We start from the raw sequence: 15,392 nt of genomic DNA, 5'->3' as shown, positions 1-15,392 counted from the left end.
GTGTATATGCAGTTTCTGTCAGGAGCGGAGTCTCCTCCAGACTTGCTACCTGCCTAGGCATTTGCATTAATTACCTCCCAGTGATTTAGTTCTTGTAGGAAACCCTGTAACTCCCCCATGGAGCCAGAATACAATCCTTAGCCCATAAACATACATATAAGACTTATAAAGCTGATACAATAACTTTTTATTATTCCATATGTCCATAATATCTTTTATTGGATTACCTTCTGTTGGTGAGAGAAGCAAGCTGTATATTTCCTAGACCTAAAAAAGAGCTCTGTGTAAGCTTGAAAGCTTGCCTCTCTCACCAGCAGAAGTTGGTCCAATAAAAGACATTACCTCTCCGATCTTGTCTCGCTAATATCTTGGGACCCGCATGGCTACAACAACACTGCATATATCCATAATATATGTCACAGTAAGTACCTATCCCCTGGAAATATCAATAGATAAAACTCATGAGCCACATCAACATGGCATGAAAGATTAATGGAAAAAGTTTTTATGACATCTCTAAGGATATTTGCAAGTGTACAAAAAGACTGAATTCATCTTCTGTGTTTTTAGAGCTGATCACACTGTAAAAATCTTTGATCGTCATGGTCAGAAGAGAAATGAAATTAACTTACCAAGGTAAGAACTAACAAGGGTTTGGAACATGTTCTTGAACAAAAAAAACCACATACTTTTAATGGCACATGCATACATATAAGTAATCTGTGGAAGATGCATAAGTAATCTGAGGCAAAACTGAATTCATAATACAATAGCCATGAAAAATCAGGAACAAATTATATGTATCCTTATACGTAAAACATTCTTTAACTATACTTTTCATCAAAAGAAGGGAAGAGATACTTTTAACTGGAATTTTAGGACCCCACATAAATAGTTCATTACTAAAATATATAAATGTATAACAAAAGTGACAGGTTAAAAAGATTTAAAATACCAAAAAACTTTATTTCAAGTCCAAACTTCATCTCAAAAACTGTATAAAAGTACTTTCTTCACTTCAGTTCTATCTCACACCATCTACTCATGTTATGTCAACAACCCAAAACTGTTATCTTATTTATTTTCTATTCCATTGTAGTCTGGTTCCATTTTAATTAAGGTGGTCTCCTGCCCTCTCTATAGCTTCCCTTTCCTCCAAATGTTCCCGAGTACCTAGAAAACTTTCTCTCTTCTTTGCACCGTCTTTTCATCCATGCAGTGATACTTTGAAGTTCCCTCTGCCTAGATGGACCCGTGTATGGAACTCAAAGCAGTTCAGAAAAAGCTAAGACTGATGCCCTGGACCTATGCCTTCTATCTAGTATTCTAAATTTAGCTTCCAGGACCTCTCTCCTACATCATTGGTACCAATACATACCACAACCACAGGCTCTTCCCCAGTGCTCACCTGCAGTTTGGTTAGATAGCTCATGATGTCTGCCATCTTTTCACCTGGTAGTGAAGTCACCAAGCTGTTCTGATGGTCGCCAACTGTCTACATTTCTCATGATCAGTCTTCTGTCACCACAATCAGTCTTTGGGTATGTCTACGCTGCAAAGTAACTTCTGCAGCAGCAGTCTGATCCTGCGTCAGCTGACTCAGATTTGTGCTACAGGGCTAAAAAAACAGCAGTGTATACGTTCTCGCTCAGCCTGAAGCCCAGGCTCTGAGACCCTCTTCCCCCTTCCCAGGTTTCAGAGCCCAGGGTCCAGGCCAAGTGGGAATATCTACACTGCAATTTTTAGCACCATAGTGCAAGCTTAAGTTGACCTGAGCACTGAGACTTGCTGCTACATTTTTGTTGTTGTTTGGTGTGTGTGGTGTGTTTTTTTTTTGTTTTTTTTTGTTGTTTTTTTTTTGTTTGTTTGTTTGTTTTGTTTGTTTTGCTGCAGTGTAGAGGTATCTTTTCTCTCCCCACTAATTCAGTCCCCTGGAATGACCTACTCAGTACATGAGGAGCTGTCAGTCTCTACTATTTCAGTCGGAAGGGGAGTCCCATCTAAGGGGGTATGTTCCTCCATTCCACCTTGGTGCCCCTTCCACCATGAGTCTGGCTTCCTCAATTGGACGATTGTGGAAGTCAGTTCTGAGGTGAGCCTACTCCAGTGTCCCTATATGCAGAGTCTATAAACAATTCCATCTGTCACTGCTCTTCCAGTTCAGCAGCTCTGTGCTCAGGATGCTGTACACGGGCTCTGATGGCTCTGATAGCCATGAGCTGCTTGTATTGGGTGTGTATGTACGCCACTTGGCCACAAAGCAAATAGTCATTCATACATTTTGCACTCTGCAACAAATTGGTTAGTGCCCTCCCTGGCTAGTTTGCTACTGATTTACCTTCATAGCTAGACTGAGTTTTAACTCTGATTAGAAATGAATTTAACTTTGTTGTGGTCTGTTAATTATTCAAGGAAAAGGTTTTATTATTATTCAGTTTTTAATTCCTCAGTCTGCCAGGTGATAACAGTTCAATTTAGAGCTTTCTTGCCCTCTGACTGACTACCAGTCAGTCCAAGCTCCCTTGTTCTCAGTCACCCTGAGAGGCCCCAGATGATGTCAACACTGCAAAGAAAAACCCATAGTTGGCCCATGCCAGCTGACTTGGGTTCCTCGGGTTCAAGCTGTAGGACTGTTTCATTGCGGTGTAGACTTCCAGGCTCAGGCTGCAGCCCGAGCTCTGGGACCCTCCCATCTCACAAGGTCCTAGATCCCAGGCACCAGTCCGAGTCCAGACGTCAACACTGCAATTAAACAGCCCCTTAACCGCGAGCCCAAGTCAACTGGCCTGGGCCAGCCCCGGGTGTCTAATTGCTTGTGTATACATTCATTCATTTCTTAACTCTGTAGATGCATCTACCTTGAACAAAGGTTGAAGGTCTTAGCACCTCCAAAGGCTAAGATTTTGTCATGGATATTTTTAGTAAAAGTCACGGACAGGTCACAGGCAAAAAAGGAAAAATTCACAGAAACCGTGACCTGTCCATTACTCTTACTAAAAATATCGGGACAAAATGGGGATCTGCGGATCCCCACAGGCATGAAGGGGGGCAGTGGCGCAGGGGCTAGGAGCTGCCTGCAGCAGCTAGGGCCTGAGGGGTACCCCTGCTGCTGCAGCTCTGGGGGTCCCCTGCTCCCGTAGGGGCTGGGAGCCCGAGCTCAGGGGTTCCCCTGCCGCTGCCCGGGAGCTTGGGGGTTCCCACGACCTTCCGTGACTTCTGTGACTAAATCATGGCCTTATTGATGATTAGCTCAGTCTTCTGAAGTCTGGTTTCAAATAACCTAGTATTACACCTACTTCAAAGAGCCTAACTCTAGGGTTATGTCTACATTGCACAGCTCCTACATTGTGTGCCTTACAGCGGCAAGGCTTTAGCGGCACAGCTATGCTGCTGAACAGCATAGCTGTGCCGCTAAAGCCTTGCCGCTGTAAGGCACACAATGTAGGCGCTTTTTGTTGCCAGGAGAAAGCTCTGCTGCCAACAAAATAAACCCACCCCCAACGAGGGGCAGAAGCTTTATCAGCGAGGAGTGTCTCACGCCGACAAAGCTTTGTCCACATGGGCACTTTTCATCGGTAAAACTTTTGTTAGTCAAGGGGGTGGGTTTTTTTCACACTTCTGAGCAACAAAAGTTTTATTGATGAAAATGCAGTGTAGACATAGCCTAAATCTGAGTGTCTTTGTAATATTAAACTTGAACCTAATTTACAATCTGATTGATTGTTTGCTGAAGAAGCAGTTAAATAACAGCAGTTTCAACCATGGCAATTAGTTGCTGCCCTTAAACTAGACTACATTTTTTTCCGCCAAGAATAACAACCCAAATTGAGTATAGGTTTCACAGTTACAGGACTAGCTATACATTTGTACTCTTTCTGGTCTCTCAGAATATCTCCTCTCAGGTTTCAGATCTCCACCTATTCTGGGGTAGAATTCCACAGTTCTCCCACTCTTACACCAGGCCATGGGCTACAGCCCACCCTGAGTATCAACTGTGCAAGTCTGACTCTGGTTCTTCTCTTTGGGAGTCTGTGACCAGAATACCTCCTTAAAACAAAACTATTGGTTTTTTTTGCAGTGGGAGCAACGTATTTAGAGGAAAAGGGATTTTAAAACAACAAATAGTCTAATGCATGTCTGTCCAACCTAAAGGCTTACCATCCCCTGAGGTAGTTTTAGGCAGCCTGACTTTTTTTCAGACACCACCGCAGTTCCTGTGTGCCTGGTTCCCCTGAACAACTCCCCAACAGTTCTCCCCTCACTCTTGAGAATGGTCCTTTTTAAACTCCATAGTCCTTTTGGTTCCCAGGCCTTGGCTATGTAAGTTGGTTGGAGCCAGGAAGTAGAATCTTCAAAGTTAATAGTTCATGTATTGTCTCTTAACAACCCATATGTGTTTACTGAAGGGTGTCTTATATTGAGCCATTGTTTCCCTATCAGCTTGTTTTTCCTGACAACTGCCCTATTAAACTAAATCAACATATTAATAAGTAAACATCCTAATAACCAGGTCAATATACAGTATTCAGAAATGATTACAGAGCATCTCCACTTCTGTCACATAGGGTTCAAGCAAAAGCAAGGACACTTACCTGAAAGAACTCCGGCTCAGTCAAACAGTGCTGTGGTCACTCTGTCTGTTGCCTTCTTACTCTGTCTGGGACCTCTCCTCTTTTGAGAACTGAGTTCAGAATCCCAAGTTTCTTCTGTCCGAATAGAAGATGTCATAAGCGCCATCTCTTCAATTATATTTCTCATTTTCTCTTGTCTGTTTGTCTCTGTTCTTATATACTATTTTTCTTTTTTGCTTTCTTGTTTTTTTTCTGCACTCTTGTCTAATAATAATAATAATAAAAACTCCCAGCTCTTATTCAGTGCTTTTCATTTGTAGATCTCAAAGGAGGGCAGTGTCATTATCCCCATTTTACAGATAGAGAAACTGAGACACAGAGAGAGAAGGTGACTTGTTCCAGGTCTCCCAACAGGCCAATGACAGAGCTGGGAATAGAATCCAGATCTCCTGAGTCCCAGTCAAGTGTGGTGTCCCCTAGGTTACACTGCCTCTAGTGCTTCCCTTCCCATTTATTCCTCCTGCTCACCAGAATGCTGCATGCTACTGTGGCTGGGGATTGAGACATCCTTTGAAGTTTCTTATGGGAGGCCACATTTACTATCCTAAATTCAGGCAAGTGGGAGAAAAGAAGATAAATACTCTTTTTGCATACCGTACATTTTTTACCAAAGAACAATGGTTGAGAGATAAGGTCCATGGTAGAAGAGTGTAAAAAAAATTTTCAGATAGTTAAAAACCAAAGATGTTGAAGCATTCATGACAGCAAAAGCTGTGTTCTGAATGATTTTGCGAAGATTAGACACTGCAGTTTTTACATATTTAATTGATAAATGTCCCTCTGGCAGCCAAACAGTAAATTATTTCCCTATACTAGCAGATGGAGTCTAGAACAAGTAACCAGATGCCTGCTATACATTATGAGTTGCTTGCCTTATGATTAGAGATGTGCAAACAGTCAATATAATACGCAGACTCCATCTAAAATCAGGGTTGGTTCAGGTTTTGTTGTGTTCACACAAATCTACCTTGATGCACATGCCAGGGCTGCTAACATTTATACAAACACCTGTGTGCCAGAATCCATCCTTTTGTTGTCTTCAGGGATGTAGCTGGGCTCCTGGAACTGAGTGGCCCACTCTGCCCTCCCTGGGACTGTAAGGGACACTGAGGGTGTGTCTACATTGCAGTTAGACACTGCATTTAGACCTGTGCCAGCTGACCTTGGCTCTCAGGGCTCGGGCTGTTTTATTGCAGTGTAGACATTTGGGCTTGGGCTGCAGCCTGAGCTCTGGGACCCTCCCACCTCCCAGGGTCCTACAGCCCAAACTCCAGCCTGAGCACGAATGTCTACACCACAATTAAACAGCCCCTTAGCCTGAGTCGGCTGGCACAGGCCAGCCAAGGGTTTTTAATTGCAGAATTACCCCAAGAGGCCTCTTTCTTCTGCACAGTCTTTGAGGATTTGTTCATTATGATCCATTGTCTCTTCCAGTTCTAATAAGAGCCTTTGGTGCCCAACCCTTCTCTGCACTAGTGCAGCAGGAAAACATACCCAGTGCATAAGCAGAGTTGTTTATAATCCTTAATATATGTCCCTTCCTTAGTCTTATTTCTCCTATGCTAGAGATTGTGGGGGTATGTCTGCCCCTGTGCTCATTGTGGGAACAGCAACTAGAGCATTTTCCTGCTTCCATGTGGACTTCTGTCCCAAACTTAATACCCTTCTGAGAACTAGGGAGAGAGCTGTCCACATCAGGTCACCTCCAAAAAACTATAAGGTTGGGTGACAGCTTGGAGTCCCTTAAAGATCCAGAGTATGTTGGAAGGGGCCGTCTAGCCCCGGGGCCCAGCAAGGGATCAGGGCTCTGGGACCCCCTTTGGAGGCACAAGTGGTAGGAAGGGCTCATAGTCTTGTGTGAGATTAGAGCTGGGGTGCAACTTCTATCTGGAGATTCAGGTTTATGTAACATGAATGTCTCATCCTGTCTCAGGTTTTTTAGGAGGGGAGGAGCTGGGTCAGGGGCTTCATTTTGACTGTATAATTTTGTCTGGTTTAGGCCCTCATAAACTTTTAAAATCCCTAGTAAAGTTTATTTTCTTCTTTCTCTTTGTTTCTTAAGCAACTGTGTTGCTATGGACTGGGATAAAGATGGGGACACCTTAGCCATAATTGCTGACAAATCTAGTACCATTTATCTGTGGGATGCCAACACAAACAAAACAAGCCAGGTGGACGGTGGCATGAGGTAAGAAAAACTCTTCTGTAAAATGTAAAACGCGTGTCAAGAATCATACTAGTACAGTATGCCTTTCTTGGTGCTACATCCTAAACCCATTTGGAAGCTGAAACTAATGCAGAATGCAGCAGCCTGCTTCTTGAGTGAGGTATGTTGCCGCAAGGACATTACACTGGTGTTTTGTAGTTTTAATTGGCTATCTGCAGGTTTCAAGGTAGAGCATTTCTGTAGGTTTTGGTCTATAATGCCCTAAATGGCCTCAACCAGTCTACTTGAGAGATTACCTCTTTCCCCACGACATGCTACTGCCAAAATTGGGATCAATAGAAACACTTGATCTGGAATCCATTCAGTTTAAAACAGAGGTTGCTGCTGGGAAGGCATTTTCCTTAAGGGTTCCTCAACTTTGGAACTCGTTTCCCACACCCAAGTTCTAAAAAGGATGAATCTCTTGACCTTCAGGATTTTTCAATACAGCTTTTGTGGGTAAGGTGTTGCTGAAGGGTAATATCTAATCTTGTTGCTGTAAAGATTAGCTGATCATTGTTGATACAGCTCTACCCTGATATAACGCAACCCGATATAACATGAATTTAGATATAATGCAGTAAAGCAGCGCTCCGGGGGGGCGGGGCTGCGCACGCCAGCGGATCAAAGCAAGTTCGATATAATGTGGTTTCACCTATAACACAGTAAGATTTTTTTTTGGCTCCTGAGGACAGTGTTATACTGGGGTAGAGGTGTATATGGTGGAGCTTGCAGCTGGATATTTTTTATGGTATGCTTTGTGTTTTTAAAAGAATGTCAACAGTGCCTAAATCCTGAGAGAGTCTCCATCTATTATTAGTTACATAGCAGTAGCACCCACCATGTGCTAGGTATCTTTGAAGCACATACGATAATAAAGTCCCTGCCCCCAGAGTCTTTCATCAGCAACAGAAAAAATATTTTCCTCTTCACATGACTTATCAGATACTCGATCCTGATTAACAGTCACAGACTCTGAATGCATCTTATTTTGCTCGCTGTTACTTTACGTCCATCCAGTCTACGTAGCTGGGATATGAGCAGCCCCTGTTACAGAAATATCTATTCCTTTAGTACTTCTGCTTCTATTACCATTTATTATGCTCTTCATGTTTATTACTTTTTAAACTAATAATAAAACAGACAAAATTTCCTTCAAGGGCATTTACATACATCAATTCTAAAATCCAATTACATGAGGGAGACTGTATCCGTAAGGAAGCCATACTTAATTGCATACAACAATATAAATGCAACAGAAATATCAGGACTCAGGCTTGGCTGACAGGTTAGGCTGCAGGGAGATTGAAATAATATTATCTTTTTACTAAATTCAATTAAAATATTAGCTTTTTGTATTAACTCTTCAAAAGTCACATAAAACACAGTCTTCCTCTATCTGAAACTCAAAGCAAAAATAGCTTCTGCTAAGCTTTCTTACTACGTTGGATAGTTTGTAAATCAAAGAACTATGATCTACCATGTGAATACAGTCATGTGATCAGTCCCAACTACACCGTTAAAATACAAAAAAATTCAGAAAAGCACCATCTTTTTAAACATTTCTTAGAAATTTGTCAACTTGATTATGCTTAGAGCTTATGGACAGATGCCCACTTTTAGCATTTGTACACATCAAAATATTTAAACAAACTAGCTTTCTCCCCCCACCCCTCCCCCTCACCCCCCAGTTCATCGCTATTTAGTGAATGCTTAAGCAAGTCTGAAAGTGACAAACTCACCCTAAACAAATGAATTAAAAAATTTAGCTCAGGTTTACACAACACTGTGCAAATACAAAACAAATAATTATAGTTAACAATGCGCTTGTTTTTTAAGTTTAAAAGAGAAACTCACTGATATGCCATATAAGATGATTTTATTGTGTTTTTTAACATTTCAGAGACCCAATGTCTTTCTTGCTTTGGTCCAAAGTTGGAGCCTTACTTGCTGTTGGAACAACTAAGGGAAACTTGCTTATTTATAACCGACAGACTTCTCGCAAGATTCCTGTCCTTGGTATGTACTATACTGAATTCAGAGGGTTTGTATGTTTCTAACTGAGAGCAAAATTTTACTCATAGTGTTAAGATTACTTTGTGTTCAGTGTAAAAATATAATAATCTATAACTGTAACTCCAAAATGTACCCTTGTTCAAATGGCTACTTCTGATTTATTATTCTTACTAGAATGCTTTCTTATAGAATACTTTGTAAAACACCTCTGTGATGACCTAGTGGCAAAGTTCTGTGCTGCCATGTGGGAAACTTGGATTAAATTGTCTCCCTTGCTCCACAAGCCAGAAAATTGGCTGTGGAATTTTTCATGTTGTTAACTATCTTTCCTATGGTATATTTGAGGAGAAACATCAATAAACTTCAGAGTTCCATTTGGGCAGGAAAATGGTGGCTGCCATAAATGGCTTGAGAGGTTTGATGCAAATCAAGTGGGAAGATGAGAAGTTCCTTAAGGTTCCATAAAGATACAAAGGCTTCCCTCTCGGGGATTTTTTTTTTTTTTTAACAAGAAACAAACTTTGATAACAAATATTTTCCACTGGCTATCATGCCTTCTTGAATTTTCACCATGTCAGTTTTTTGTTTCACACCCTAATTGTTTTCTAAAAATGTACATACTTGAATTACATTAATCTTTCCTTTAATTTTTTAATGTTTTTTTTTAAAATGTGTGTATTGTAGGGCTCAAACCTGCATAGGCTGGGTTATGAATTAGAGGCCACATTTCCATCTCTAATTTTGTATGGTTTTTTTATACGTATAAATTAAATATATATCTGTTTTTCAGGTAAACACACCAAGCGGATCACTTGTGGTTGCTGGAGTACTGAAAATCTGCTGGCACTAGGTAGTGAAGACAAAATGATAACTATTAGCAATCAGGAAGGAGATACTATAAGACAGGTAATAATAGCAGCATCTTTATCTAACTGTTATACTTAGTTTATGATCCTGGGGCAAGATTCTGTGCTGATCTCTGAGAGTCATAACACTGGACTCTCAGCCCAGTTGGAGTGGATGCTAAAGTGGCTATAAGTCATCTTTGCACTCTCCCAACCCTGGACTGTTCCCAGGGCTGGAGCATAATGTCAGCATACTTTGGGGCCTGTCTAAGTTATAGCAGCCTCTTTGGGTTGCCCTATTGACTGCAGACTCTGCATCACTGCATGTTATGGGCCTGCCCCTGAAATGCTGCTCACCACATCTGCCCCGGTTTATCCCCTATGCCAGGGCTTGCAAGGAGTCCTTGGAAAGCAGCCTTTCCACAGTGTCTGTACCAGGGGAATTCTTCCATGGCCAGATACAGGGCTTTTAGGGCACCTTTAGGATGCTCCAGACCTTTTACTCTGTGTAAAGTGACTAGAGTAGGGATGAGGATCTTGCCCCTGAAGTGTAAGGTAGACCTTCATTGCCCCTTTTGAGATGCCAATTCCCTTCTTCCCTCTGATCAGAGTTCTAAGTGTTTTCTTATGTAAATTAGAATCCTTGTGAGCAAAGGCACTTTCTGGATATGCACAACATTTATAGAATTCACTTAATTTCAAATAGTAGAAATAGTGGTTCATTGAATACTTTTTTAAGAGCAGACTGAAATCTTATTTCTTCAAATGGTTGCAGACATTCCTCCCAGGTGTGCACACGCCCAGTGTACTGAATCTGGAGAACTTTGCTTAGCACTCCCTTTTGGGGTGGCACTCGCTTCCTTTGGCCTTTCATAGCCTCTCCCATAGCTATTTAAATGCAGCTCTGCACTGACCTCCCTCAGTTCCTTTTCACTGCCTGCAGCTTGAGTTGGAGAATTCTCTGTGGTATCAAATATCATGTTTTCTGTCAGTGCTTTCCTATGATTTTGTGTATGTATTTAGTTATAGTAGTGCCCTTAGGATTTAGTTAATTAGTAGTAGTTAGTTAAGTAGGATTTAGCCTGGTGTGATGCCCTCACCAGGTTTTAAACACCGCCTGACATGTTGGGTGGCTGTCTCTAATAGTGACCCCACACTCGTGTTTATTGTGCCTGGGGAAGGGCACAATAAAGAAAAGTGCTCCATCTGTAAGTTGCTCAAAAAGAGAACATAGGTGGCTGGATACTTGCACCGGAAACAACACTTTATGCCTGCTTCGGTGCTGGGAACCTCTGCAGATTGAATAGAGCTGCCCCATCTACCCACTCATTGGTACTGAATCAAGATCAGTTGGACACCATACCGTCGACTCCAGTGCCATCAGTGGGCATCCATTGAGTCTGGTATCAACGACATCGGTGTTGGCACCAACTGTTTCCACCCCACTGATGTGTCAGGTAGTGCTGGACTTGCTATGCTTTTCTAGTTCCTGATTCTCTATTAATACAGGAGCATTCAGCTGCAGTGGCTTCTTCTGTGCCCTTGCAGAATTGTCACCATTATTGGCACTATTTTCCACCATTCCTGAAAGACTTTGATTCCTCCGGGATTCCTCTCCCAATAAATGAAGCACTTTTGGAACTTGCAAAGATTTTGTCATACCCCAGTTTCCTTACCTTTTGTCAGTATGCTTTGCTGTAGTTGGTATTATGTACCTATGCAGGGTTTTGAGTGCTTTTCACATCCAGCCCCAAACTATTATTGTAATAGTGGCAAATGAGAGACTATCTCAGGGGAGATATAAATCCCTGCCTAAAGACTTTGGGCTTGTCTACCCTTGAAATGCTATAGCGGCATGCTACAGCTGCCCCACTTTAGTGCTTCAGTGTAGACACAATCTACGCCAACGGAAGGGGTTCTCCCATCAACATAGGTTATCCACATCCACTAGAGGCAGTACCTATGTCAACGGAAGAATTCTTCCATTGACTTAGCGCTGTCTACACTGGGGGTTAGGTCGACTTAACTACGTTGCTCAGTGGTATGGATTTTTCAGACCCTTGAGCAATGTAGCTGGGTCGACCTAACTCTAGTGTAGACCAGGCCAAAGAGTCTGATTGGTTAAATTTGATGGAAAGAAAAATTTGTTCAACCACATTGTTATAAATGTGCATTTCGAATCAGCAGGCAGTATTATCTGAATATGACTTCGTAAATTGGGAGATGTCAAGGCTGATTCCCCACTCTGCCAGTTTGAGTGCAGAAGGTGGGGACCCACAAGAATTAAAAAAATTAATACTGGCCACTACAGTCTGGTATTAAACTCCCAAGGTCACAGTTTCTCTCTAACCTTGGATGGGTCGGTGCCACCACCTAAGTGAAAACCCCCACCCCGTTTGAGAACCCAGGAAGAAACACTTGGAAATTCCTTCCTGTGGGATACCCTCAAGCCCTTTCACCGCCCCTCCAGGGAAGAGCTGAGAAAAAAAACAAAGGAAATCAGCTGTTGCCACCAGCTAATTAAACAACATATGTACAAACCTCTTAGGGACCCAAAAATCCAATCCTGTTCTTAAAAAAGGTAAAATTTATTAAAAACAAAAAGAAAGGAAATACATTTGGAATTTAGGCTTAAAAGAAACAATTACAAAAATTAAGCAAGATAGCTCTCTTGAGGTTCAGCTTAAAGCAAAACAAAAGCATCTGGGGTTAGCACAGAGGAGTCCACAAGCCAAGAAATAAACCTAATCACGTCTTTTTAAATATTCCTAATTTACTTACACATTTGGGAGTTCCAAATATGTAATTCTAGGTATGATCTGATGATTTTTGATCATACCTGGCTTAAAGCTTCTCATATCATAATTGCTCCTTGTTCCCCTCCTTCCCAGAGATCACCACAGACAGACAAAGGGAAGTTTTTTTCCCATTTTAAAAAGTTTAGCCCTCCTATTGGCTCTTTTGGTCAGGTGCCCACACCTTTCTTTTTACCGGTGTGCTTGTTAATCCTTTACAAGTAAAGCAAGTAGAGAACAGCTACTAAGAGGAATTTTATAGCTAACTGGCTGGCTGGGTGCCTATAAAAGGGAGTCCCTCCCACCCCCTTCATTTATCACAGGAGGCTATGTCCAAAATTACTGATAAATTGCCCTGGTCTACAATTTTTGAGAAGTCATCTGCTTCAGAGATAAAATGTGCTATTTATTATGTATTTTGATGTGCTGAATTCAAATATGACAATTAAAACAACTGATTGGCTACTGTTTCTAAGATATTTAAGTTTTTACATTTTATGTCTATGTATATTGTGTAGATAGTAGAGTTTTAATCATAAATTGTAAACCTAGATCTTTTCATGTGTTTATGGTTGCTTTACATGATAATATTTCACCTGTCCTGTTTATGTAACACTTTAAAAATCAGCAAAAAGGTTATATAAATAAAATTTATTATGCAACAAAAGGCAAAAAACTATTCTGTACATAGCTATTCAGTGTCTACTCAGTGCTTCTTGGCTTGTCTCTTGTATTCATTAAATGGAGCATCTCTTGTCACTGTCCAGCAATAGTCTTCAAGCATTGATGGGCTCCATTTGCCCTGATAGCGTTTCTCCATTGTTGCAATGTCCTGGTGAAATCGCTCGCTGTGCTCGTCACTCACTGCTCCGCAGCTCGGTGGAAAAAAATCTAGATGAGAGTGCAAAAAATGTATCTTTAGTGACGTGTTGCAACCAAGGTGTTTGTATGCCTTGAGGAGGTTTTCCACCAACAACCTGTAGTTGTCTGCCTTGTTGTATCCGAGAAAATTTATTGCCACTAACTCGAAGGCTTTCCATGCCGTCTTTTCCTTGCCACGCAGTGCATGGTCAAATGCATCATCTCGAAGAAGTTCACGAATCTGAGGACCAACAAAGACACCTTCCTTTATCTTAGTTTCACTTAACCTTGGAAATTTTCCACGGAGGTACTTGAAAGCTGCTTGTGTTTTGTCAATGGACTTGACAAAGTTCTTCATCAGACCCAGCTTGATGTGTAAGGGTGGTAACAAAATCTTCCTTGATTCAACAAGTGGTGGATGCTGAACACTTTTCCTCCCAGGCTCCAATGACTGTTGGAGTGGCCAATCTTTCTTGATGTAGTGGGAATCTCTTGCACGACTATCCCATTCGCAGAGAAAACAGCAGTACTTTGTGTATCCAGTCTGCAGACCAAGCAAGAGAGCAACAACCTTCAAATTGCCACAAAGCTGCCACTGATGTTGGTCATAGTTTATGCACCTCAAAAGTTGTTTCATGTTGTCATAGGTTTCCTTCATATGGACTGCATGACCAACTGGAATTGATGGCAAAACATTGCCATTATGCAGTAAAACAGCTTTAAGACTCGTCTTCGATGAATCAATGAACAGTCTCCACTCATCTGGATCGTGAACGATGTTGAGGGCTGCCATCACACCATCAATGTTGTTGCAGGCTACAAGATCACCTTCCATGAAGAAGAATGGGACAAGATCCTTTTGACAGTCACGGAACATGGAAACCCTAACATCACCTGCCAGGAGATTCCACCGCTGTAGTCTGGAGCCCAACAGCTCTGCCTTACTCTTGGGTAGTTCCAAATCCCTGACAAGGTCATTCAGTTCACCTTGTGTTATGAGGTGTGGTTCAGAGGAGGAGGATGGGAGAAAATGTGGGTCCTGTGACATTGATGGTTCAGGACCAGAAGTTTCATCCTCTTCCTCTTCCTCGTCTGACTCAAGTGAGAATGATGCCGGTGCATCAGGAACCGGCAGTCCTTTTCCGTGGGGTACTGGGCGTATAGCTGATGGAATGTTTGGATAATGCACAGTCCACTTTTTCTTCTTTGACACACCTTTTCCAACTGGAGGCACCATGCAGAAGTAACAATTGCTGGTATGATCTGTTGGCTCTCTCCAAATCATTGGCACTGCAAAAGGCATAGATTTCCTTTTCCTGTTCAACCACTGGCGAAGATTTGTTGCACAAGTGTTGCAGCATATGTGTGGGGCCCACCTCTTGTCCTGATCTCCAATTTTGCAGCCAAAATAAAGGTGATAGGCTTTCTTAACCACATTGGTTATACTGCGCTTTTGTGATGCAAAAGTCACTTCACCACAAACATAGCAGAAGTTATCTGCACTGTTCACACAAGTACAAGGCATCTCTGCTCACTTTGGCTAAACAGAAATGTGTCCCTTTGCAAAATCAAACACTGACAAATAAGAGAGCAGGACACTGTATGGTTTCTAGAGCTGATATAGGGCAATTTGTTCAGCAGAGTGATGTAAGCTTCGTTATGATTGCATCATCCATGACTTCTAGGAATAACATGATGCAATTTATATCATGTATGACGCAATACCAGCTTCAGATTGCATCATTCATTGTTTTGCCTAAAAAGCAAGTACTGTCCAATCCCAGTCATAGATTTATTCATAGATCCAGTCAAAGATGTATTTTAGTCATTTCTGGTTTAAATTGAGATCCCTTCCCTTTATAACTCACTTATCTTCCGCCATTCCCAAGTCAAGGGTCGTATATACTGACCCAATAGCATATCTTGAAAACTAGAACCAATCAACAATTTTAAGCATCATTTTCGTTCTCAGTGACCCAGAATTAGTAAAGTTTGACTACATTTATTTCAGAAGCATTTTGGCTGTAGAGCAGTGTTG

At 41.7% G+C, this 15,392-nt stretch overlaps 1 protein-coding gene across 10 annotated transcripts in view; it reads left to right on the top strand.

Annotated features, from left to right (window-relative positions):
• Positions 1 to 15,392, top strand: part of WDR19 (WD repeat domain 19) — a 138,106-nt gene that overhangs the window by 13,508 nt on the left and 109,206 nt on the right. For all 10 annotated transcript variants that reach the window (XM_065598145.1, XM_065598149.1, XM_005286352.5 and 7 more), the window contains 4 exons: positions 571 to 636; positions 6,694 to 6,819; positions 8,741 to 8,856; positions 9,644 to 9,759. In XM_065598145.1, the coding sequence (XP_065454217.1) occupies positions 571 to 636; positions 6,694 to 6,819; positions 8,741 to 8,856; positions 9,644 to 9,759 (424 nt within the window). The remainder of the gene's footprint in view (positions 1 to 570; positions 637 to 6,693; positions 6,820 to 8,740; positions 8,857 to 9,643; positions 9,760 to 15,392) is intronic.

The sequence above is a fragment of the Chrysemys picta genome, chromosome 5 (assembly GCF_011386835.1).
Source record: "Chrysemys picta bellii isolate R12L10 chromosome 5, ASM1138683v2, whole genome shotgun sequence".
Classification (NCBI taxonomy): domain Eukaryota; kingdom Metazoa; phylum Chordata; order Testudines; family Emydidae; genus Chrysemys; species Chrysemys picta.
The sequence above is the reverse complement of the archived record's forward strand: the minus strand, read 5'-3'. Positions and strand labels throughout refer to the sequence as shown.